This window comes from Equus caballus, chromosome 8, assembly GCF_041296265.1.
Source record: "Equus caballus isolate H_3958 breed thoroughbred chromosome 8, TB-T2T, whole genome shotgun sequence".
NCBI classification, from domain to species: domain Eukaryota; kingdom Metazoa; phylum Chordata; class Mammalia; order Perissodactyla; family Equidae; genus Equus; species Equus caballus.
Window position 1 is genome coordinate 56,183,415 of NC_091691.1, and position 25,532 is coordinate 56,208,946.

Sequence of the window (25,532 nt, forward strand, 5' to 3'; positions counted from 1 at the left end):
AGTGTAAGCTGTATGGAAGGTTCCAAAGTCCTTTGGAACAATAGTATACCTGTTATTATTGGCCTTGCAATAGCATTCTAAAAATACAATCTTACTTTGGTTAAGGTGATTTAAAAATTTAAAAAGCAGAAGAAAAAAACCCAAAGCCTCCAAACCAAATAACTTCTTATTCCCTACCTTAAGAAGTTTAAGACTCCTCTGTCTTCACTTCTTTATTGTTAACAGTAATACTATAATACCATCTATAGCTGTATTCAGCCAGCCAGCTCTTCTCTCACTTTACTTACTGGGATCTTAAAAAAAAATCACCCTTAGCAGCCAGTCCTTAGCGGCAAGGGGTTGAGTGTGGCATGCTCCGCTTCAGTGGCCTGGGTTCATAGGTTCAGATCCTAGGTGCAGACCTACACCACTCATCAGCTGTGCTGTGGTGGCGACCCACATACCAAATAGAGGAAGATTGGCACAGATGTTTGCTCAGGGTGAATCTTCCTCAGCAAAAAATAAAAATAAAAAAATTCCTTTCATTCTGTATAAGCAAAACATCTCTATTACTTGTTTATTCATTTCACAAGTGACATGAAAAAAATGCCCCATTTAATGATGGACATTATCACTATTCAAAGCTTGTTATGTCTACAATCATGAATTACACCCATTTCCTCTTTTAAAATATTTGTAGAACTAAAAGTGTTCTTCTTTCTCCCATTCCTCAGGATGGAAAAATTGAAGCAGAAGAATTTACTAGACAACTGTATGTTGAACTCAAGTCTTCACCGCAGCCTCACCTAGTTCCTTTTCTTAAGGTAGAGTTGTGTGTTACTTTGAAGAAATTGTTTGGATTAGATTACTTTAAAATAATTTAAAGCCTGAATATTCAGTATAACAATGATTTAATGTGAATGTACTCACAGTGTAGGAGAAACCTCTCAGTGTTTTTGTAATCTGTAAAGCACATGCATAGTCCATGTTCTTTGGATTGGAACACATTGGGAAACCAGAAGTACTATCTCATTCATGAACATAAGTTAATGATTATATTGTTTAATGCTTGCATCCTCAAAGATTCTTGACTTTAAAAAAAAACAGGGCCTTCTGCTTTGTTCTAATGACTCATATTCTCTTAGAAGTAATAAACCACATTGTGCCAAATTTAGTGGGAAAGCTGTTAATTTTAAAAATTAATTTATATTGTTAGGCATATGCTTCTCTAGGATTTATTGAATTAAATAGAATTTTGATGGAGAACAATAACTTTGATAACAAGAGTTTGGTTTGACAGACTGAAAAAATATATTCCTTTTGGATAATCAGAAGCTGAAAAGGAATCAAATTAAAATTTATAATATCTTTTGAGACATGAGCCTATAGGGAACAAAAGACTCATCCCATACATGCTGAAATAATGGGATGAGGAGTTGGCCCTTAGAAAAAGTTAACTGAATTGTCTAGGGAGGATGACAGAGGGTTCCTAGTGGAAGACTCCTTTTGGTTGCCTCATGAAAGAAGAGTGAGAAGGGAGATGAGGCACTGCATTTTCAGAAGGATATTAAAATAGTGGAAACTGTCCTTAGGAAGGAGACCATGTTGCTTAGGAGGGTGCCAGTCATGTGCTATGAAGTGTGGCTAAAGAAACTGAGAATCTTTTCGCTAGAGAAGACTTGGTTTGCAGAATTTAAGGTTGAAGGGTCAGCACAATCAATACCTAATATCAAATGATGAGTGCCCTGTTTTCAGATGACCCTCTTGAGTGAGAAGTTAGAGGAACTTCTTCCTTAGATCCCTTTCATTGCCAAGGTTCTGTGAGCTGTAGGTGCCCTACATGACATTGACAACTCTTTTCAATTTGTCTATATTTCATATTCACCGTGGAGGAGGAGGGAAATTAGTTAAGCACCTACTTTGTGACTGATGCTTTGCTAGATACTTTACTTTTAATTTGCATTGTTTGCACTTAATTTTCATATCAGTCTTTTGAGAATAGGTGCTAGATAGTCTGGTATTTTCTATTTTGGAGATGAGAAAACCATTTAAATTGATTCACTTTTGATCAAACTCAAAGGTCCAGAATTTAGCCGATCTGACTCTGCTTGCTAGGTAAAACTACCTTTAAGTTACCAAATATTACCATGAAGTGTTTGCACTTTGTGTCTGTTTTCTCAGGACCTATTGAGCCTTATGCGTTTTTTCTTGAGAATTTTTTTTTCCTCATCCTTGAGAGTTTTGGGGGGTTGGATGTTGCATGGAGATGAGAGATTCAGCATTTAAACTTAATTCTGGCTAGGTGATCAAGACATAATTTACCTATATGTTTTTTCTTGTTGTCTCTTTAAGTCTTATTACGTTAACATTTCTTTCCAATTGTGTTTTTCTCAGGATCCCCTCATCTTACGTTTCTAGCTTAAATTTAATTAAATTGCGTCATTCATATACTTCCAAAGCAGCTTGTTTTCTACCGTTTTTAAAGTTTGGAAAAAGATTATGAGATTTTCTGCTTCTTATTTTCCTTTGTTACTATTTATATATATACTTGGAAACCTCTTCAGATAATAATTTCCTCAATTTGTTTTAAACCAAAAACGTAAAGGAAGTAACTAAAAGGAAGAGAAGAGGAGCAATAGTTCTCATTTGCTTCTTAAAAAAAGGCAGTCTGAATTTAAGTGTCAAAACAAGGACATTTTCCAAAACAGCCCATGAACTTGCCAAAAAATAACCTACTGTCGACTTTTCCAATTTTTTTCTTACTCAAAAACAAAACCCACAAAAACCCTACAGATGAAAAGGCAGAACTTTCTGCTTTTTAGTTTGAACTGTCTTTATTCTCTCAGCAAGATACAAAGATAGATACCAACTTAAAATCTAGTCAAAATATTCTGGCTCAGTGAAGGAAGTTGAACGTGTTTGTGTTAGTTTTATTTTGATGTAAAGACTATTTCTATTCAGAGTGTGAAAGTTAATAAAAACTTTTTTGTAGATTCTGCTGCTGTATAAACAACCTTAAAGATACTGAAGTTATTAGTGATCAATTATGGAATTTAGATGTGATACACTGTTTTCTTTTACCAGGTTGATATTGAAGTACACAAAATAAGTTTAATACTGGGACATAATAATTTTGTATTGAAAAAAAAAGCACTTCTGGGCTTTAAATTGATTGTATCCTGGATATTGACAGGGTATATGTGTAAAATCAGATTTCCTCAACTGAAACACTTGATATACTTTTGATTTATTTTATGCTCCAAAGATATGAAATACAAAGTACTTCTGTTTTACTAGTAGCTAGTTTGTTTAGTTATCAGTGGTTTTTTTCCCCGTTTCTAGAAAAGTGTGATTGCCTTACGACAACTCATGCCTAACTCCCAGAGCTTTATTCAGCAGTGTGTTGAGCAGACTTCTAGCGAGATAATCATTGCTACCTGTACTGCAACAGTAACAGCTTCTCCTGTGGTGACAACGACAGTTTCCTCAATCCAGCCTGAAAAGCCTATCATTGTTTCTGGAGCAACAACACCCAGAACTGTGTCAGTGCAAACTCTGAATCCACTTGCTGGTCCAGGGGCAGCAAAAACTGGAGTTGTGACACTTCATTCTGTGGGCTCAGCTGCTGGGCCAGGAGGAGCAACAGCTGGAACTGTTTTGCTTCAGACTCCAAAACCGCTTGTGACATCGATCCAAAACACAGTGACAGCAGTCTCCCTTCAACCCGAAAAGCCAGTTGTCTCTGGGGCAGCAGTAACGCTGGCCCTTCCATCAGTAACTTTTGGAGAAACTTCAGCTGCAGCTATTTGTCTTCCGTCTGTGAAACCTGTTGTTACTTCTGCTGGGACCACATCAGACAAGCCTGTCCTTGGTGCGCCAGTCCAGATCAAACTTGCACAGCCGGGCCCCATCCTTTCACAACCAGCTGGTATTCCACAGGCAGTGAAAGTCAAACAACTAGTGAGTAACATTTCATTTCTTCCTCAATTTCTTATTTTGAAAATTTCAGACATTGAGAAAACTGGCAAGACGAGTAAAAGGAGCCCCTGTGCGCCCTTGACCGAGTTTGGCCATTTGTCATTTTACCACATTGCCTTGCCTCTCCCTCTCTGTTCACATTCACAAACACACACAAACAGTTGTTTCCTGAACCATTTCGGAGTTGGTTGTAGAAATTGTGACATTGCATCCCTAAGTACTGTGTATCTCTTAAGGAAAAGGATGTTTTTTTCTAACATCCTTTTACTGCAACATACTTATTATTGCTCATGGGAAGTTAATATTGGTACAATATTTCCCCAGTTGTCTCAGCAATGTCCTTTATAGCTATTTTTTTCTGATGTTGTTTCTAATAAAGAATTGCGTATTACATTTACTTGTCGTTTCTCTTTAGGGTCCTTTAATCTGGAACAGTTCCCCAGCCTTTTATGGTTGCTCATTATGCTGTAATATTTTAAGTGCTCAGCCTAGCTGTTTTGCAGAGTGTCCTTTACTTTGTTTTGTCTGATTGTTTCCTCAAGATTAGATTTAGATTAAATATTTTTGGCCCGGGTTATTACATAGGTGATATTATGATAACATTTCTTTAAAAAAATGTGCTGAGGGAAGAGGGAGACAGTAAGGAGAGTAGATGAGTAAGAAGTTGTGTCTTTTCCTAAACTCCGGTATGTTGGGAGGTTCTTGGGTGAAAAGAAATCTTAGCTGTTTATCGATTAGGGTTTAAGACATTCTACTTTATTCAAGACAAGACAAGTTTTATCAGAAGACTATGAAAGTATTGTTAACCTGTGGGAGATAGTACATGGTGAATTAATTAAAAATCATGTTTTTTTAGTAAAGTTCTCCCCTATCTTATACTATAAGAGAGCTGACAGTTGTTTTGATTTTTGATGATTGCCCTTGTTCTCTTTTGTAAAGCCTTCATTTTAAAAGCTGTGTTTTGAATCTTTTGGTTTTAATTTATTCTGCTTCTTTGAATAGTAAAATCTAGGTAAAATTACCAGCCTTGTTTGTGTGATCAGAAAAAGGTTAGTATCTGTGGTTGATGGTCTTTGAGGCAGAAGGCAGCTTTGGGCGTAGAATGAAAGGGTCAGATCAGTTTGGACAGTAGTCAACCCTAACAGAGAGGAAGTAATAGTCATTTCCTGGGTGCTAATCTTTTTTCATCCCCTCCTACTCTGAGTCTGATTTTCAAGTGGAGAAATGTACCTGCCTCCCAAAGCTTCTCTAGGGTGTCTGAGTTTAATCTCAGAGATGAAACCTTTTTAGAAGCAGTGATTCCTAAACAGTGGCCTGAACAGCCAGTTTTGGGAACCACCGGAACAGAGTAATTGCCCCAAGGAAAGGCCTCTTTTTGGTAGCACTGAACAGAATTGAAATCCTCTTCATGGGTCACAGCTGATTGTTGAATCAGTGCTAATCTTTATTGAACATCTGCAGTGCATCAGTCCCTGATGTGAAATAATACTTTATAGCTACATAGAGTTTTAAAAGCATGTCATGTATGCACTATGGATTTTAAAATAATTTTATGATGAAGAAAAGGCCAGGAAAAAACTAAGAATCTGGAACTTTTAAGTGACCCATCAGCTGGCACGCAACGTGTAGTGGATCTCAGACTAGAACCTGGGGTGTTTGCCATTAGGTTATGGTGCTCGTGGCAAGAACTTAGAGGTTTCTGCAGCATCCTAAAATAGAAAACTCTGTGGTAAGAATATCTTGACAGCATTTACATTTTGTAGGTGTGACTTATTATACATTAAAAACAATTTCAGTCAAGAAAAAAGTGTAACAGAAAGTCCAATAGTTAATTTTAGGGTTTTTTTTTAACTTCCTTAAAAGAATGTGTATAATTTTCCTTGTGAATCCTGCTTGCTTGTTTGGCCTTTGTTTCAATTTTAATCAACAGATTTGACATCAGTATTCATACGTTTTTATTTAAAATGGCAAAAATCAGGGCAGCTAGACAGTGAAGATGCATTGCAATCTGTTTTACAACGGATTTTTACCTGGTGCACAAAACAACATAAGCCATTCTGTATGGTAATACCACAGAGAGGATTGAACTAGAATATTCTTGCAAATCAACTAATTTAGAAAATTAATATTACTCAAGTTTGAATTAGTATTACTGAAGTAATTTAAGAATATCATCCCTGAGTCTGTTATAAACTATACTCCAATTTAATCCTAGGTCTAAGTGAGAAGGAAAACACTCAGGGTGCTAGAAACCTAAGAAAGTATTCAATGCAGCTTACAAGAAATATGGCAAATAATCATTTAAAATATGAGAATTGCCACACTGGATCAAATCTATGGTCCATGCAACTCAGGATGCAGTCTCCAGAAATGATCTGAAGAATGCAACTATGGCTATCTTGTTCAATGTTAGGTTTAAAATTTGTGTAATGTATTTTCCTTAATAATTAATCATGAATTTAAAGATTCACTCTTAATACTTTATCTGTTTGGTAAGGGTACGTTAGAATTTCTGGAAAATAAACTATTTAGAGATAATATTTACATATGTTGTGTATGTATGTGTCTTTTTGTATTATTCAAGAAAATGTTTTATTATAGAAATTTTCAAAATAGCAAAGTTGAGGTTTATTTATAGTGAACACCCATATAGCAAACACCTGGATTCTACTATTGACACATTACTGTACTTGATATCATGTATTTATCCAGCCATCAGTCATCTTAATTTTTTGATCCATTTCAGACTTCTTCCTAAATAAACATGCATATCATTAACTACAGTTCAATATTTGTTTACTCTTTTTGTCCTTTTAGCTAAAATTTACCTATAATGACATGTATAAGTTTTAAATGTATCATTGGATAATTTTTAATAGTTAGTGCCTACCTCTGTGTAACTCAAACTCCCCGTCAAGATAGCGTTACCATCACCTTGAAGTTCCCTCATGGCCCTTCCCAGTAACTCCCCACCCCCAGTCCCCCAGAAGCAACAACTCTTCTGATAATTCTCTACCATAGATTAGTTTTGCTTGTTTTAGAACACCATATAAATCAAATCATAGAATAAGCACATTTGAATTTTTTTAACAGAAATTTGTAGTTTCTTGATTTGAAGCAGGCATTTACTGATTCCTATAAAAGCCTGGTAATAAAGAATTCATTTGAGCAAATCTTTTTTTTTTAAGGAAGATTAACCCTGAGCTAACATCCGCTGCCAATTCACCTCTATTTGCTGAGGAAGATTGGCCCTGAGCTAACATCTGTGCCCATCTTCCTCCATTTTATATCTGGTATGCCTGCCACAGCACGACCTGATGAGCGGTGTGTAGGTCCATGCCTGGGATCTGAACTGGCAAACCCTGGGCCACCGAAGCAGAGGATGTGAACTTAACTGCTGCGCCACAGGGCTGACCCCTTGAGCAAATTTTTTAAAGTGTTTAGAAGGCCCTTTAAATTAAAGAAACAGCATATTCTGAGGTTTACCAAGGTTGAGTTTTAATCTAGATTGAGCATGGCAAGTAAATGTCAACTCCCATTGTAGGATTTTACTAGAGCTCTGTGTTAAAGATTCTAATGCTGGATGTGGGTATATAGAAGTGCTGACATTTAGTGGTATGTGACACTGTCCCAGAATATGAGGAGTTAGAGGCACAAGAACCACACATTGGCTGTTCCTGAGGAATACTTGACAACTAACATGTATTTCCTGACTTTTATACTATAGTTTTTGTTTAGTTGGGGCCCTCTATTTTCTAGAACTCAACCTTAGTGAGTGTGTGCCAGTAATCTTATATTGAATATTATATAGAAATTAGAGGAGATATTACCCTTGATTCTGCTAACTTTGTGTGCATATACTATGTGAGTTATTTAGAGATAAGTATTTGGTGGAGATATTACCCTTGATTCTGCTAACTTTGTGTGCATATACTGTGTGAGTTATTTAGAGATAAGTATTTGGTTGCTGTATATTTATGAATAGGGAAGTGGTTGGGGGTTGAAATACAGAGAAAGCAAAGCAAATTGTAAGGGGTGTTCTCATGTACTCGTTTAATCCATACTTGGATTCTTCGCTTCCTTTCCTTATGAAATTTAAGAACCATTCCTTGTCAGATATTCCGGGTCATAGTTAATGTAAAAATTATAATTAATGTAAAAAAACCTGGCACCTGAGGAGTATTGTGTACTTCTAGACCTGTAGTTTCTCTAAACCGCTGGCATGTTAATTTATGTTAACATCCAAAGAAAACTTTAGAACTTGACATGTCAAGAGAAAAAGCTAAGGTATGTACTATTTACTATTCTTCCTTTCTAGTGATTCTTTTGAGAGAAAGTAAATAAAGGACTTAAGTTTTATTTTATTTTTTTATTTATTTTTATTTTTTGTGGAAGATTAGCCCTGAGCTAACTGCTGCCAATCCTCCTCTTTTCACTGAGGAAGACTGGCCCTGAGCTAACATCCATGCCCATCTTCCTCCACTTTATATGTGGGATGCTTACCCAAGTGGTGCCATGTCCGCACCCAGGATCCAAACTGGAGAACCCTGGGCCGCCAAAGCGGAACGTGCAAACTTAACCGCTGCGCCACTGGGCTGGCCCCAGGACTTAAGTTTTTAAAAAATACAGCTCTTCCTTTTGCTTGCCAAGTAGGACTAAATATCTCTTCTTTGGGCCAGTTTCCATCTGTCTTAAGATAATTTCAGTCTTCAAAAGGTGCCAATACTGTGGTTTTAAATGGTACTTTCTTTGAAAAAAACACTAATTCTCTTATACTTTCTCACTCATTATATTTTATTTTATTCAGCAAGTGTGCAGGATATATGCTGCCGTAAGTGTTATAGTGATTAAGATGAGGAATGATGGGGATCCAGGATTGTGAAATCCCCGCTCAAAGCCTTGCAGTATATATAAATATCACAATCATATAAATATACACACACAAATACACTTCTTATTTTTTTAACTGGCACATTTGCCTCCCACTACGTACATGAATTTGACCCTAATTGGGCTGCAGGAGGAGCTGCCACACTCCCAGGTCTGAGATCCTGACTGCAGTCACTGAGGCTTGCCTCCCCCAGCTGGTTCCATCCCAGGGCTGCACACAGGCACGGATCAGTGGAGGCCAGCCCTACCCCCACGTTCTCCAGCCCCATTTCCTGCCCCTACCCAGCCCCCACCCCTCCTGGCAGGTCCCCAGGTGGCTGTGGAACCGCCCCCCCAACCCAGGAACAGGCTTCTAGGCTGTTAATTATTCTTTTGGTGAGGAAGATTTGTCCTGAGCTAACGCCTGTGCCAATCTTCCTCTACTTTGTATGTGGGATGCCACCACAGCATGGCTTGATGAGCGGTGTGTAGGTCCGCCACAGGATCTGAATCCCCCAACCCTAGGCAGCCAAAGAAGCGGAGTGCATGAACTGTGTGCCACCGGGCCAGTTTCTGGGCTGTTACATTTTTGAGTACCTATCAAAAATGGTATGAAGACTAACTCATAAACAAATTTCAAATAACATCTTTTGTTTTTTAAAGATTTTATTTTTCCTTTTTTTCTCCCAAAGCCCCCTGGTACCTAGTTGTGTATTTTTAGTTGTGAGTCCTTCTAGTTGTGGCATGTGGAATGCCACCTCAGCATGGCTTGATGAGTGGTGCCATGTCTGCACCCAGGATTCGAACTGGTGAAACCCTGGGCCACCGAAGCAGAGCGCACAAACTTAACCACTCAACCATTGGGCCGGCCCCCTCGAATAATATTTCATTACTATCTTTTATAATTAAAATACTGAAAAGAATACCTCATAAAGGATATCAAGAAAGAAAATGTGAATAATACAGAGATAAGCCAGAATTGTTAGGGGTGCTGCCGTTGAGATTCAGTCTGAATGCATAATTGGGACTCTGAATGTATGTTACTTTGTAGAATTTAAATGTAATCTCTAGGACTTTACAATACATAAATATGATCTCAACTTATTGAAATACATCGTTTTTGAGAGTTCTTTCTCTCTTTCAAGAGTCTGTTCTCAGAGAACAATGGCAATTGAATTATTCCAACTTGTATTTCTTCTCAAGGGACATTAGTTCCTGTAGGATTATTTACTAGGACACTTTGAGTTTCTTGTGAGTTACTTTTGTTTAGTAATACACACTAGATTCTAAATTTTGCTTACAAAGAATTAGAGTGTGGAATAAATTATAGCCCCACAATTCTGTTTGGAAGCCTGTCTCCTGGCTTGTCTTATATTAGCCACATATGAGTTTAAAGACTTATAAATACTTCACTATCAAAACAGGGTGGCTGTTTTTCTTCTTTTTTTTTTGAGGAATATTAGTCCTGAGCTGCCAATCCTCTTTTTTTTTGCTGAGGAAGACTGGCCCTGAGCTAACGTCCATGCTCATCTTCCTCTGCTTTATATGTGGGCCACCTGCCACAGCATGGCTTGACAAGTGGTGTGTAGGTCCATGCTGGGGATCTGAACTGGCAAATCCTGGGCCACCAGAGCAGAGCATGTGAACGTAACCAGTGTGCCGCTGGGCCAGCCCCTATTTTTCTTCTTTGAAGTGAAAAAATGAAGCTCTGCTATTCTGTTTTTTCTTCATCTTTGAAGCTAAAAATCAGGTCCCACTATTACTTTAATTTCTCTTCCTTTATCCCCAGTGCTCACCCTCTGGATTTCTTGAACTCTTCTCTTAGAGAATGCCTTTAGCTGTGTCACTTTCCAGATATTTTTATTTATTTATTTGAGGAAGATTAGCCCTGAGCTAACATCTGCCGCCAACCCTCCTCTTTTTGCTAAGGAAGACTGGCCCTAGGCTAACATTTGTGCCCATCCTTCTCTACTTTATATGTTGGATGCCCGCCATTGCATGGCTTGACAAGCAGCATGTAGGTCCACACCTGGGATCCAAACCAGCGAACCATGGCCGCCAAAGCGGAACATGTGAATTTAACCACTGCCCGACCAGGCTGGCCCCTTCCAGATATTTTTTTAAAACAGCCCATTAAAAGTTGCTGTCTTTTAGAGATATATTTTGAAATATTTATGGATAAAAAGATATATCTGGAATTTGCTGTAAAATATTTGAGGGTAGTGGGGAAGTGGGTAGGGGTATAGATGAAACAAGATTAGTGAAGAATTAATCATTGTTGAAGCTGGGCAATAATGGTACAGGTGGTTTCATTTTCTTGTTCCCTCTCTTTTTGTGTGTTTGAAACTTTCCGTGATAGGTTGAAAAGTGAAAATAGGATCCGTATGGAGCTTTAAATTAGGCAATGTGTAATGCGAATTTGAATTCCACTCTAAAAAATACATATACTTGTGTGAGATAATAATTTTTTCACTTTTGAACAAGATAATTTTGCTCCATACAAATTTAAATTTTAAGTAGGCTTCCCTATGCTAAGATAAAAGTGCTTTTACAGGTAAGTGAGCACAGTCCTTTAGTTCTGTTGTTACAACTGAAAGCCTGTTCTTTCCTACAGCGGTTTAGTTGAATGACTATATTGACAGTTCTCATTGTTTCAGGTAGTCCAGCAGCCTTCAGGAGGCATTGCAAAACAAGTGACCACACTTTCCCATTCCTCAGCATTGACCATTCAGAAATCTGGACAGAAGAAGATGCCTGTGAACACTGCAATACCCACCAGTCAGTTTCCTCCAGGTAGACTGTGCATCCTCACTGCATCACACCGCGTTTGGAGCTTGATGGGGTTTTGTACTCTCTTTTTTATTGTTATTATTAAGCAAAGAGAGATTTGGTCTTTTAAGTTGAAGACTGAAACATAACTATTTATTATATTCTTTGTACATACATAGCTACCTTTTAGTAAATAAGTACTTATTTAACTTATAAAATTTTCTATAGCCTTATTTCTTTTAATTTTAAAATTTACTTCTTTCTCTGTGTTTGGAAATCAGTCTTATGCATAAAAGTTAGAGGTTTTTTGTATTTTTAAAATCTAGCAATATAAATGATATATATTTTAACGTGTTTCTGTCGCCTTTTCTGCATAATATTTTTATAATGCTGGTAATTCTATAGACAATTTGAAGACCATATAAAAAGAAATGGAGAGGTCTTGATTTTATAGAATGATTTCTTATGTAGGGGATAAGTTCATTGTCATGTTTGAATTTAAACGTACTTCTAGGGCAGCTTGAAATTTTCTTAATTATTCTACATAGATTAAAAGCTGCTGTCCTGAATTTTTCCTAATGTGACTTAATTGGTTTTTTTAATTCCACTTTTTTCTTTCTTTTGTTTTTATAGCTTCCATTCTAAAGCAAATTACCCTACCAGGAAATAAAATTCTATCACTTCAAGCATCTCCTGTTCAGAATAATAAAATAAAAGAGAATGGAACAACATCTTTCAGGTAAAGAATATAAATAGGTAAAACCTAGTCTGGTTTATTTTTTAAAAAATAATTTATAAAAATTTTTTGAAAACACAAAAGAGACAACAGAATATTACGTAAAATAAATATATTGATGATATTGATGCCTTTTAAAAATGCTAACAGTACTTTATTGGGTATAATTTATAAACAGTAAAGCACACAAATCTTAAGTGTCCAGCTCAATGAATTTTGACAAACATGTATACCTGTGTAATCGTAATCCAGATCAAGATGCTAAACATATCCATCACCTTTATGCGCCTTTCAAATCAATTTTCCCCTAACCTCTGCCTCTGGTAGCCACTGTTCTTATGTCCATCATCATAGATCATTTTTGTCTATTCTTGAACTTCACATAAATGGAAAATTACATTATCTACTCTTTTCATCTGACTTTTTTCACTCCGCATATTTTTGAGATTCATATTATATATTATCTTGAATATTAGAAGACTGTTCTTTTATATTGGTGAGACGTATTCATTGTATGAATGTAAATTTGTTTCGTTTTTCATGTTGATGGACATTGGATTGTTTCCAGTTTTTGATAATTACAGTCATGCACCACTAACGATGTTTCCGTCGGTGATGGACTGCTTGTACAATGGGGTCCGTAAGCTTACTACCATAGAGCCTAGGTGTGTAGTAGGCTATACCATCTGGGTTGTGTGAGTACACTCTATGATGTTTGCAAAACAACAAAATTGCCTACCAATGCATTTCTTAGAGCATATTTCTGTTTTCAAGCAATGCATGACTGTATGTATAAAGCTGCTATGAACATTTATTTACAGATTTTTATGTGAACATAGATTTTCGTTTCACTGTAGTAAATATCTAAGAATATGATCGCTGGGTCGTTAGGTAATGACCATTAGGTAAGCTTGTGTTTACTTAAGAAACTACCAAACTGTTTACTAAAGGGACTATATCATTTTGCATTTCCACCAGCAATGATAAGAATTCTAGTTGCTCTCCAACTTTGTCAGCACTTGGTATTGTCAGTTCTTTTGATTTTTACCATTTTAATAAGTGTGCAGTGGTTATTATTGTGGTTTTAATTTGTATTTTCCTCATGACTAAAGATGTTGAGCATCTGTTCTTCTGCTTATTTGCTGTCCATCTATCTTCTTTGGTGAAGGGTATATTCAAATCTTTTGCCCATTTTTTTCTTACTGAGTTGTTTGTTCTCTTATAGTTGAGTTTTTAGAGTTCTTTATGTGTGCAAGATCCAAGTCCTTTGCCACATGGTGATTTGGAAATATTTTCTTTGTGATGTGTTTTATCATTCTCTTACCAGTGTCTTTCACAGAGCAAAATCCAGTTCATTAATTTTTTCTCTTGTAGATTATACTTTTCATGTTTTATCTAGGAAATGTTTGTGTCACCCAAGGTTAAAAAGATTTTCTCTTAGCTTTGTTCCAGAAGTTTTACAGTTTTGGGTTTATCTTTTGATATTCTTTAATTTCCACCTATTGCCTATATAAAAATCAATACGTGGATACTTGCTTCTTTTTCTCCCGTTTCCCGTTTTTAGTTGCGTTGATTCTTTGTCACAATATATAAGCATTTGTGCTTTGGTCCTCCTTCCTCATCTTCACCTACATTTTAGTTGTAGGTCTAATTTTATGTTAAAGTGGTCACCTTAAGTCCTTTCTGTGAAGTTTTCTGAGTCATCTCTTGGTTGGATGACATTCATCCACTTAAGAAGGATTGTTGGTGTAGAATTCCCTAAGTTCTTGTATGTTAGAAACTGTTTTTCAGGGGCTGGTCTTGTGGCCAAGTGGTTAAGTTTGCACCTTCTGCTTCAGCAGCCCAGGATTTTGCTGGTTCGGATCCTGGGCGCAGACATGGCACCGCTCGTCAAGCCGTGCTGAGGCAGCGTCCCATGTAGCACAACCAGAGGCACTCACACCTAGAATATACAACTATGTACCACGGGGCTTTGAGGAGAAGAAGAAGAAAAAGGGTTGGCAACAAATGTTAGCTCAGGTGCAAATCTTTGGGGAAAAAAAAACAAAACAAAACCAGCGCCGGCTCCTGGGCTGAGAGGCCAAGTGGGCCTTCCAGCTTTAAAACCAAACCAAACCAAACCAAACCTGTTTTTCAGTGTCCTTGAAGTTAACACTTTTTGTATTGCGTTTTAAAAGATGCTGCTCCATTACTGCGTTGATTTTTATGTTGTTTTTAATTTATTTGATCTTTTTGTTTGAAGGCCTTGAGAATTTCTTTATCTTTGAAATCTGATAGTTTTACACTAGGGTATGTTGTGAAACATTGATCATTCTGGTTAATTTTCCTAGGTTCCCACTTGGCCCTTTTAATATGCAGATTATGGTCTTTTGAAATTTCTAGAAAATTTTCTTGGATTATAGTTTTAAATATTAACTCTAGTCCAATGTTTTTAGTTTTTTTTCTTCAGGGACTGCAATAGTTTGGATTTTATTCCTTTTGCTTCTTTTTCTTTTCCATTATTTTGTCTCTGATCCTTTTTTATTTCTTTATCTCATTTTCATTCCCTTGTTGTTTTCCACCTTCCACCGTTTCCAATGCCTCTTAATAGGGTTTTGTTTTGCATCTATTTGCCTTTGAAAACCTGTTTGATTCTCTTTTGTCTGCAGTGCTCTTAAATTTTCCCTTTCACCAAAAAGTGCTTCTCTCTCTCTTTTTTGCCTCCCCACACCCGGAAGCTTACTCATTTTGAAGTCAGCCAGGTTAAATTGAATGTAGCCCATGCTTTGATCTACCAGGACACCTTTTTAGTATTTTCAGATTTGGGATATATTTAGTCTTCCTACCAATAGCATATTTCATCTTTATGCTTGTGTTCCAGCACATGCCCATCTGGGTGAGCAGTGCAGGATAGGTTGCCAAGAGACCAAGAAAAAGACCCTGAGACAGCAAACGAGACTTGTGGGTTTATTGGGAGTTACTTACAGGGAAGGTCCAGTGGCGGCTGGCTGGGCAGCAATGTGTACCCGCTACCGCCCCCTGAGAGAAGCTTGCTTAAATAGGCAGAGAAGCAAAGGCTGTGTGCTTGCCAAGGGGGGTCATCCCTGTATGACCTGCATTCCAAGTACCAGAGACCCCCCCCCCCCCCCAGAGAGCCTCCATGTTCCCTCAGACCTCGAGGGTCTTGGGGCTAACTTTCCCATGAGAAAGCAGCTGGGTTGGCCAAGCCCAGGACTGTTATCGTGAGTGCTGGTGCATAGCCGAGACAGCAGCCTCAAGGACACATGGTTTTTAAAGGGGCACACAAGCTGATGCCACTATAGACTGCCACTAGTTCTCTTGTCTCTCTTTTGCAGTTTTTCCCAGTCTGCTTTTGCCACAAGCCTTGAGTCAGATGATGGTGGGGGGTAATGAGCTGGGTAGCGGACGCGGAGTGGGTGGATGGGGAATTGTTTGCCAGAGGACAGGAGTCTGCGTACTAGAACTTGTTGTTTTGCTTTTACATTTATACTTACTTTGAAGTTTCGACGTTCTATGTCTTCGAGTTATGCCGAGGCTGTGGTTTTTGTTGTTCTGTACTGTTTTGAGAGGAAATGTTGGAAGATGGTAATCTAGGCAGTCATCATTGTCTTCCAATGCTGTGAGTTTGATAAAAGGCTAAATCCATGTACCAAGTACCTCAGTAAGATACATGGAATATTTTCAGCATCCCACGATCTTCCTTTGTGCTCCTTCCCAGCCGGTCCCTTCATTACACCCCAGGCAACCACTGATTGGCTTCCTGTCATTGTAGTTTAGGTTTGTCTTTCCTGGGGTTTTAAACCAATAGAATCATATAACTTGTATTCTTGTGTCTGGTTTCCTTTGCTCAGCATAATGTGTTTGATACACATCCAATGTTGTTGCATGTATTAGTAATTTGTCCCTTTTTCTTGCTAAGTAGTATTCCACTGTATGGATATACTGAATTTGCACTGAATTATCTCTTCATCTGTTCGACATTGGGATCTTTTCTAGTTTGGGGCTATTATGAATGAAGCTGCTAGGATAGTGTGTCCAAGTCTGTATAGGCATGTTTTCCCTTTACTTATGTAAATATGTAAGAGTGGAATTGATGAATCATATAATATGGTTATCTTTAATTTTGTAAGAAACTGCCAAACTGTTTTCCTTTGTGGTTGTACCAAATTTGGTTCCCACCAACAAAGCATGAGAATTTCTCCAGTTGTTTCACATCCTTGCTAACAATTGTTACTGCAATTTTTTAAGTTGTAACCATTCTAGTTGGTATATAGTTGTATTTCATTTTGGTTTTAATTACTTTCCCTTGTAACTAATAATACTGAGTATATTTTCATGTCCTATTGGCCATTTGTGTAACTCCTTTTGTGAAATGTCTGTTAAAATATTTTGCCCAGTTTTAAGTTGAGTATTTTTGTCATGCACTTTTTCTGCATCTATTTAATATGATCATTCATTACTTTTTTTTTCTCTTTTTGTGAGGAAGATTGGACCTGAGCTAACTTCTATTGCCAGTCTTCCTCTCTTTTTGCTTGAGGAAGATTGTTGCCCAGCTAATATCTATGCCAGTCTTCCTTTATTTTTTGTATGTGGGATGCTGCCACAGCATGGCTTGTTGAGTGGTACCTAGGGCCACACTCAGGATGCGAACCTCAGAACCCCAGGCCACTGAAAGCACAGCATGCAAACTTAACTACTGCACCACCAGGCCAGCCCCCTACACTGATTTTTTTTTTTTAAAATTTGAGTGTCAAGTCAACATTGTTCTCCTGGAGTATTATCCTTTTTATGTATTGCTGTATTTGATTTGATTAATATTCCTTTATGTGTTTTGTGTTTATGTTCATGAGGGATTTTGGTCTATACTTTTCTGTTCTTATGTTGTCTCTGCCAGATTTTGGTATCTCTGGTTATGCTGGCCTCAAAAAATGAGTTGTAGAGTGTTTCCCCCCACCTGTGTTTTAAATCTTTGTGTAGAAATTATATTATTTCTTCCTTAAATGCATGAATGAATTTACCATTGAAACCAGGTGGTCTTCTGTTTTTTTGGGGGGGGAATTTTGATAAGAAAGTCAGTTTCCTTATAAATGTATGATATTTACATTTTCTATTTCATCTTAATGTCAGTTTCAAAAAGTTATATTTTTAAAGGTTTTTGTATATTTCATCTTTTAAATTTGTTGAAATTGTTAATTTGTTGGAGTTGTTCCTCATACTTCCTTTTCTTTTTAAGGTCTGTAGATTCTTTAGTGATAATGTAGTATAGTGTAATTTTTTCAAGAATTTTGTGTATTTTATCTTAGTCGTTAACTTTTTTTGGAATAAAGTTGTTTATTTTATTCCCTTATCCTTTTAATATGTATAAGATTTGTAGTGATATTCTTTCTTTTCGTTGATAGGGTTTTTTCAATTGTGTTAATGTTTTTAAAGAATCAGCATTTGATTTTGTTATTTTTGTCTGTTCATCTTTTGTCTACATTATTAAAAAAATATTCCTTTCTTCTCCTTACTTTCGGTTTAAGTTGCTTCTCTTTTTCTTGCCTCTTAAGGTGGAAATTTAGATCATTTCATTTTAATCTTCTTTCTAATATAAGCATTTAAAATTATAAATTTCTCCCTAAGTACTGATTTATCTTCTAACTTAGTGTGTTGTTTTCATTTTCATTCATATCAAAATATTTTCTTCTTTCCCTTCTGTTTAATAGTACAAATATTTGGGGCTTTTCTAGATATTTTATTCATTTAATTTCTAATATTTTTTAGTGACCAGAGAACATGCTCCACATAATGTCAATCTTATTAAATTTATTGAGACTCTTCATTATGGTCAACCTTGATGAATATCTCATGTGCACTTGGAAAAACGTGTGTTTTTCAGTTTTGGGGAGTAATTTGTTGTAAAGGTCAGTCTGGTGAAGGTAGCTAATTGTGTTCACATCTATTTCCGGGCTTTTTTTTTTTTTTTATTGGACTATTTCCATCAGTTACTGAGCATAGATATTAAATTTCCAACTATGATTGTAGATTTTCTTTTTTTTTTTTTTCCTTTAGTTCTGTCAGTTTTTACATTTATTTGAAGCTCTGTTATTAGGTATATGCATATTTATAATTGTTTTCCTGATGAATTAGCCTTTTTATCATAATTAAATGTCCTTCTTTATTTGAAAGTATTTCTAGTATTGCTGTCTTATTTTGTCTGCTGAGTATAACACTTCAGCTTTATTATTGTTTGCATATTCTTTTTCCTTCCTTTTTGTTTCAACCTATATGTGTCTTTGTATTAAAAGAGTGTCTTTTATACATAGCATATAGCTGGATTGTGCTTTTTTTTTTAATCAAATCTAACGATGATTCGTTTTTAACTGTTGTGTTTAGACTTTTACATTTAATTTAATTATTGATATTGTTATATTTAGGTTAATATCTTGCTATTTTATTTATCTGTTCTTTGTTTCCTTTCTTTTGGGATAACTGATTATTATTTTATATTCCATTTTAATTCCCCTGTTGGCTTTTTATCTATATTTCTTTGCATTTTTTTTTGTTTGGTCGATCTACAAGGATTATAATATGCAGGTTTAGAATGTCACTTTCTATTTTGAGTTAATATGGTACTATTTTACTTAAAATATGGGAACTTTGCAATAATATAGGTTATTAACCCCACTGTCTTCTTCTGTGCTATATATTTTTATGTTTGTATGTATTACATCAGCATGCATTATAAATTCTACAGTTATGATTTTAGCGTTAAACAGTCTTTTTTCTTAAAATAGTCTTGTTCTTTACAACGTTCCATGTGCTCTTCCTTTTCTTCTGTACAGTCTGATTTTCGTGTGATATTTTTTTCCTTCAGCTGAAGATCTTATAGTATCTTTTGGTCTGTAATTCTGCTGGTGACAACTCTTTGGTTTTCCTTTTCCTGAAAACTGTTTTTGGTTGCCTTCACTTTAGAGGGGTAGTTTTGTTTTGTTTTTTAATTTAAAATTACAGGCTGGCATCTTTTTTTACTGTGAAGAATTAAAGGTGTTATTCTGTTGTTTTCTGATCTCCATTGTTTCTGATGGGAAGTCAGTTTTAATTCATATCATTGTTCACATGTATGCACTGTGTAGTTTTTTTCTCACTGCTTTTAAGATTTTCTCTTTGGATTTCAGCAGTTTGACTCTGATACAATTTGACTCTAGTTATGGTTTTCTTTGTATTTCTTATGCATGAGTTTTACTGAGCTTTTTGAATGTATAACTGGTTTTTTTCTAACTATGGACAATGTTCTGTCCTTATTTCTTTAGATATTTTTTTGTCCCATTATCTCTCCTGTCCTTTTTTGATTTCAGTTATATATGCATTAGATCTTACTTGATATTTTCCTACATACAGCAAGACCTTGTTTATTTTTCTTTGACGTTTATGTTCTGTTAAGTCTGTCGGCATATTTGTATGCTTCCTTAAAATCTTTGCCTGCCAGTTGCAACATCTGGCTCATTTCAAGGTTAATTTCTGCTGACGTTTTTCTTGACTCTATATTCACATTTTCTATTTTTCATATGTCTTGTAAATTTGTATTGCGGTCAGAACATTCACTGACTTCCCATTTTTTACGTGTCTAGTAATTATTGACTCTCGGTTCAGTTATGTTCTTGTGAAGACTTGATTTTTAATTTAGTACACTTTTATTTTAGCTTGACTGTTCTTGGTTTCCAACTTTGTTCTTTTCTAGGCTGAGCAGCAACTGAAATATTCACTGAGTACTTTTCTCTTGCTGTTGCTGGTTTTATTAGGCTTCCTGCAGTGTTACCTTGCACACAGGTAGTTCTTCCATCAATCAACGATGAGGTCAATTTGACATTCAGATTTGAGGCTTACTCCTCTGTGGGTCCTTACATTCTCATATGTCTTCTCTCATTGTCCACATGCTCTGTCAACATCAAATCTGTCCTGTGACACCTGACACCAGGAATGTGACTACCCAGAAGGGGGAGTGCTGTCAGGCCAAAAGATATAAACTCACAAGTTTTACCCATTGTTGTTCCCATCTTTTAATGGTGACTTCCCTCCAGTTTCTGCCTGCTTTTGTTAGTTTTTTAAATGGTTGCCTAAAGGTTGTATGTCAATTTTGTAATTGTTACTAATCAAGCTTCTCTGCTATTACCAGAAACCACAACCTCCGTTTCTTTTTTAATAGATTATTATTCTCTAGTGGAATTATCTTTTCTTCTGTGTTCTTGAACAATTAATCCTAGTTATTTTAAAGTCCATACCTAATAGTCCCAATATCCAGATTATCCGTAAGTCTGTTTCTGTTACCTGGCTTTTTAGTCCTATTTCTTGGTGTGTACTTAGTAATTTTTGAGTCACAGTCACATATATATAAACAATAATTGTAGGAGTTTTGTATTAATTACCTCCAGAAAGAGAATTCACCTAGTTTTCTGGTTGGCAGCATGGGAGCAGGTTGCCTCAGTCTAGTCAGTAACTGAGCTGGAACAAAGTTGGGTTGTAATCTTTCCAACACTCCATGTCTCTCTTGTTCTCTTCAACTCCAGGATATAGTCCCTCAGGAGTTTCAGATAAGACTTAGGGTGCTTTTCTTTGCTGTATTCTGAACCCCAATTTTTATTTCCGGAGTACTTCAGGCATACTTGAAACTCAGTTTACTATTTTTTTTGTTGTAAAATGGCATGATTCTTTTTTCCCTCCAATTTTTAAAATTGTGAAATACACATAACAAAATTTACCATGTTAACCATTTTTAAGTGTATAGTTCAGCAGTATTAAATATATTTATAATGTTGTGCTACCAATGCCACCATCCATCTCCAGAACTCTTTTCATCTTGTAAAATGAAACTCTATACCTATTAAACAGTAACTCCCCATTCCTCACTTCTCCCTAGGCAACCACCATTCTGCTTTCTGTCTCTGTGATTTTGATTACTCTTTAAGTGTCTCTTGTAAGTGGAATTTTACAGTATTTGTCTTTTTGTAACTGGCTTATTTCACTTAGAATAATTCCTACTGTAGCGTATGTCAGAATTTCCTTCCTTTTAAAGACTGAATTAGATTCTATTGTATGTATATACCACATTTTGCTTATTTATCTGTCAATGGATTCTTGGGTTGCTTCCACATTTTAGCTGTTGTGAGTAATGCTGCTATGAACACAGGCATGCAAATATCTCTTCAAGTCTGTTTTCACTTCTTTTGAGTATATACGCAGAAGTGGTATTGATGGATCATATGGTAATTCTATTTTTAATTTTTAAAGGAACTACTATACTGTTTTCCACAGCAGCTGTACCGTTTTACATTCCCATCAACAGTGCACAAAGGTTCAGATTTCTCCACATCCTTGCCAACACTTATTTTCTGTTTTGTTTTGTTTTATAATAGCCATCCTAATAGGTGTAAAGTGGTATTTCATGGTGGTTTTGATTTGCTTTTCCTAATTATAAATTATGTCAAGCATCTTTTCATCTTCTTACTGGCCATTTGTATATCTTCTTTGGAGAATTTTCTATTCAAGTACTATTTCAAGTATTTTTTTAATCAAGTTACTTTTTGAGTTTTAGGACTTGTTTATATATTCTGTAATTTAATCCCTTATCAAATGTATGATTTGCAAATATTTTCTTCTGCGGGTTGCCGTTTTACTCTGTTGATAGTGTCTTTTGATGCACAAAATTTTTAAGTTTTTCTGAAGTCTGATTTGTCTAATTTTCTTATGTTGCTTGTTCCTTTGGTGTCATATCCAAGAAATTATTGCCAAATCCAATGTCATAAAGCTTTTGCATTATGTTTTCTTCTAAGAGTTTTATAGTTTTACATCTTACATTTAGGTCTTTGTCCATTTTGAGTTAATTTTTGTATATAGACTTAGGTAAGGGTCTAACATTATTCATTTGTATGTGGATATCCAGTTTTCCTAGCACTGTTTGTTGAAAATACTGTTCTTTCCTCATTGAAAAGTCTCGGCACTCTTGTCAAAAATCCTTTTACTATACGCGTGAGGGTTTATTTCTGGGCTCTCTATTCTATTCCATTTGGCCGTATGTCTGTTTTTATGTTAGTACCACACTGTTTTGATTACTGTGGCTTTGTAGTAAGTTTTGAAATCAGGAAATGTTAGTCTTCCAGCTTTGTCTTTTTCAGCATTATTTTGGCTATTCAGAGTCTCTTGAAATTGCGTATGAATTTTAGGAGGAGTTTTTCTATTTCTCCAAGAAACATCATTGGGATTTTGTTAGAGATTGCATTGAATCTGTAGGTCACTTTGGGTAATTTTGACATCTCAGTAATATTAAGCCTCTAATTCATGAATTTGGGATGTGTTTCTATTTATTTATGTCTTCTTTAGTTTCTTTCAGCAGTGTTTTGTAGTCTTCATTCTACAAGTCTTTTGCCTCCTTGGTTAAGTTTATTGCTAAGTGTTTTATTCTTTTTGATGCTTTTGTAAGTGGAATTGTTTTTTTCTTTAATGTCCTTTACAGATTGTTCATGCTAATGTATAGTAATGTAGCTGGGTTTTGTGTGTTGACTTTGTATCCTGCTAATTTGCTCAATGCATTTTTAGTTCTAACTTTTTTGTGGAATCTTTAGTGTTTTTAAATATATGACATCATGTCATCTGTGAATAGAGATAATTTTACTTCTGTCTTTCCAATTTGGATGCCTTTCAATTCCTTTTCTTGCCTAATTGCTCTGGCTAGAACTTCCAATACTGTGTTGAATAGAAGTGGCAAAAGTGGTCATTTTGGTCTTCTTCTTGATCTTGGAGGGAAAGCTTTCAGTCTTTCATCGAGTATGGTGTTTGCTGTGAGTTTTTCATGTATTTCATATATATCGAAATATATTTCAGCATTATTATGTTGAGGTAGTTTCCTTCTATCCTTCATTTTTTGAGTGTTTTTATAATTGTGTTGAATTTTGTAAAATTCTTTCTCTACATCAGTTGAGATTATCAGTGGTTATTTTCCTTCATTTCATTAATGTTGTGTATTACATTGATCAATTTTTTTGTATTGAACCATCTTTGCACTCCAGCAATAAATCCCATTTGGTCATGGTGTATAATCCTCATTATGCTGAATTCAGTTTGTCAGTATTTTGTTGAGGAATGTTCCTAGTGTTCATGCCAGTGTTCATGAGGGATATTGGTTTGTAGTTTTCATAGAGTATCTTTGTCTGGCTTTGGTATCATGGTAATGCTGGTCTCAAAGAATGAGTTAGGAGGTGTCCTCTCCTCTTCAGTTTTTTCGAAAAATTTTAAGAGATTTGGTATTAGTTCCTTTTTTAAAAATTTTTTTAAGATTGGCACCTGAGTCAATCTTCTTTTTTATAATGACAGAAAACAGGTAAGTTGTTGCCTGAGGATGGGTTGGGGCATAGAGGGGTGGGGGACAGGGATGACAAAGGGACAGGAGGAAGCTTTTTGACGTAATGGATATGTTCACTGTCTTGATTTGTGGTGATGGTTTCACTGGTTTATATATATGTCAAAACAACACATAGTACATATTTAATACGTGCAGTATGTTGCATGTCCACTATATATCAATCAATCTTGAAAAAAACCACGGGCCGCTGAAGCAGAGCACGCGAACTTAACCACTTGACTATGGGGCTGGCCCCAGTATTAGTTCTCCTTTAAATTTTTGGTAATTCACAGTGCAGCCATCAGATTCAGGGCTTTTCTTGGTTGGGAGATTTTTGATTACTGATTCAATCTCTTTGGTAATTATTGATCTATTCATATTTTCTGTTCATTCATCTTTAGTTTTGATAAGCTTTGTGTTTCTAGGAATTTGTTCGTTTCATCTAGGTTATCCAATTTTTTGGCGTGTAATTGTTCATAGTACTGTCTAATAATCCTTTCCGTTTCTGTAGAATCAGTAGTAATGCCTCCATTTTCATTTCTGGTTTTAGTAATTTGAGTCGTCTTTTCTCTTATTCTTAGGCGGTCTAGCTAAAGGTTTGTCAAATTTTTTTTTATCTTTTCAAAGAACGAACTTTTGTTTTCATTATTATTTTTCTGTTCTCTCTTTTGTTTATTTGTACTCTAGTTTTTATTATTTCCTTCATTCTGCTAGCTTTGGATTTAGTTTGTTCTTATTTTTTCCAGTTCCTTAAGTTGTAAGGTTAGTTTGTTACTATGAGATCTTTCTTGTTTTTAATGTAATCATTTATAGCTCTAAAATTTCCTCACCACTGCTTTTGCTGAATCTCGTAAGTTATGATATGTTATGTTTTTGTTTTCATTTGTGTCTAAGTATTGTCTAATTTCCCTTGTGATATCTTCTTTCATCTATTGATTAAGATTATGTTGTTTAGTTTCTACGAATTTGTTAATTTGACAATTTTACTTCTGTTGTTGATTTCTAACTTCAACCCATTGTGGTCAGAAAACACTTTGTATGTTATCTTTTAAAATCTATTGAGATTTCATTTGTGGCCTAACATATGTTCTGTTCTGGAAATTGTCCCAGGTGCACATGAGAAGAATATGTGTGCTCTTGTTTGGGTAGCATGTGCTATATGTATGTGTCTGTTAGATTTAGTTTATTGTATTTTGTTTTTGTTTTTATAGATGACATTAGTGTCTTCATTCAAGAGTGAAAGACAAAACTTGCCACTCTAGTCTGCCTTTAAGGATGATGCTAATGGATTAGCCAACACTGATTAATACTAATTTTTCTCAACACGTTGCTAATCCATTCAGTGAATATTAGTTCAATATCTGCTTTGTACTAGTCATATGTTTGATATATATATAGTTGTTAACATTCTGGTATAACTTCATCTTGTCCATCAGGTATGTTATGAGGCATTTCTTAATTATTCTTTAGAAATCAAGATATCTTCAGTCCTAGCTATTCCTTTGACCTCTCAGTCTAGAGGCTTATTTAAAAAGTAATAACTTGGCAATTATTACTATTATGAGTAATATTTACTTAGTCCTTCCAGTGCACCAGGTGCTGTGCTAAGAAGATGGTTTTTTTAAATCATTCTTTTAAATTGAGGTTATGATAGTTTACAACATTGTGAAATTTCAGTTGTACATTGCTATTTCTCAGTCATCTTATAGGTGCACCCCTTCAGTCTTTGAGCCCACCCTCACCCTCCCCTCCCCACCATAACCACTAAATAGTTCTCTTTGTCCCTGTGTTTGTTTAAAGAAGATAATTTTTATAACATCCACTTTT

At 35.7% G+C, this 25,532-nt stretch overlaps 1 protein-coding gene across 1 annotated transcript in view; it reads left to right on the top strand.

Moving 5' to 3' along the window:
• Positions 1-25,532, top strand: part of TAF4B (TATA-box binding protein associated factor 4b) — a 134,208-nt gene that overhangs the window by 24,928 nt on the left and 83,748 nt on the right. Inside the window, exons 6-9 of the mRNA XM_023647595.2 lie at positions 714-803; positions 3,322-3,939; positions 11,484-11,619; positions 12,229-12,334. Of these exons, the coding sequence (XP_023503363.2) occupies positions 714-803; positions 3,322-3,939; positions 11,484-11,619; positions 12,229-12,334 (950 nt within the window). The remainder of the gene's footprint in view (positions 1-713; positions 804-3,321; positions 3,940-11,483; positions 11,620-12,228; positions 12,335-25,532) is intronic.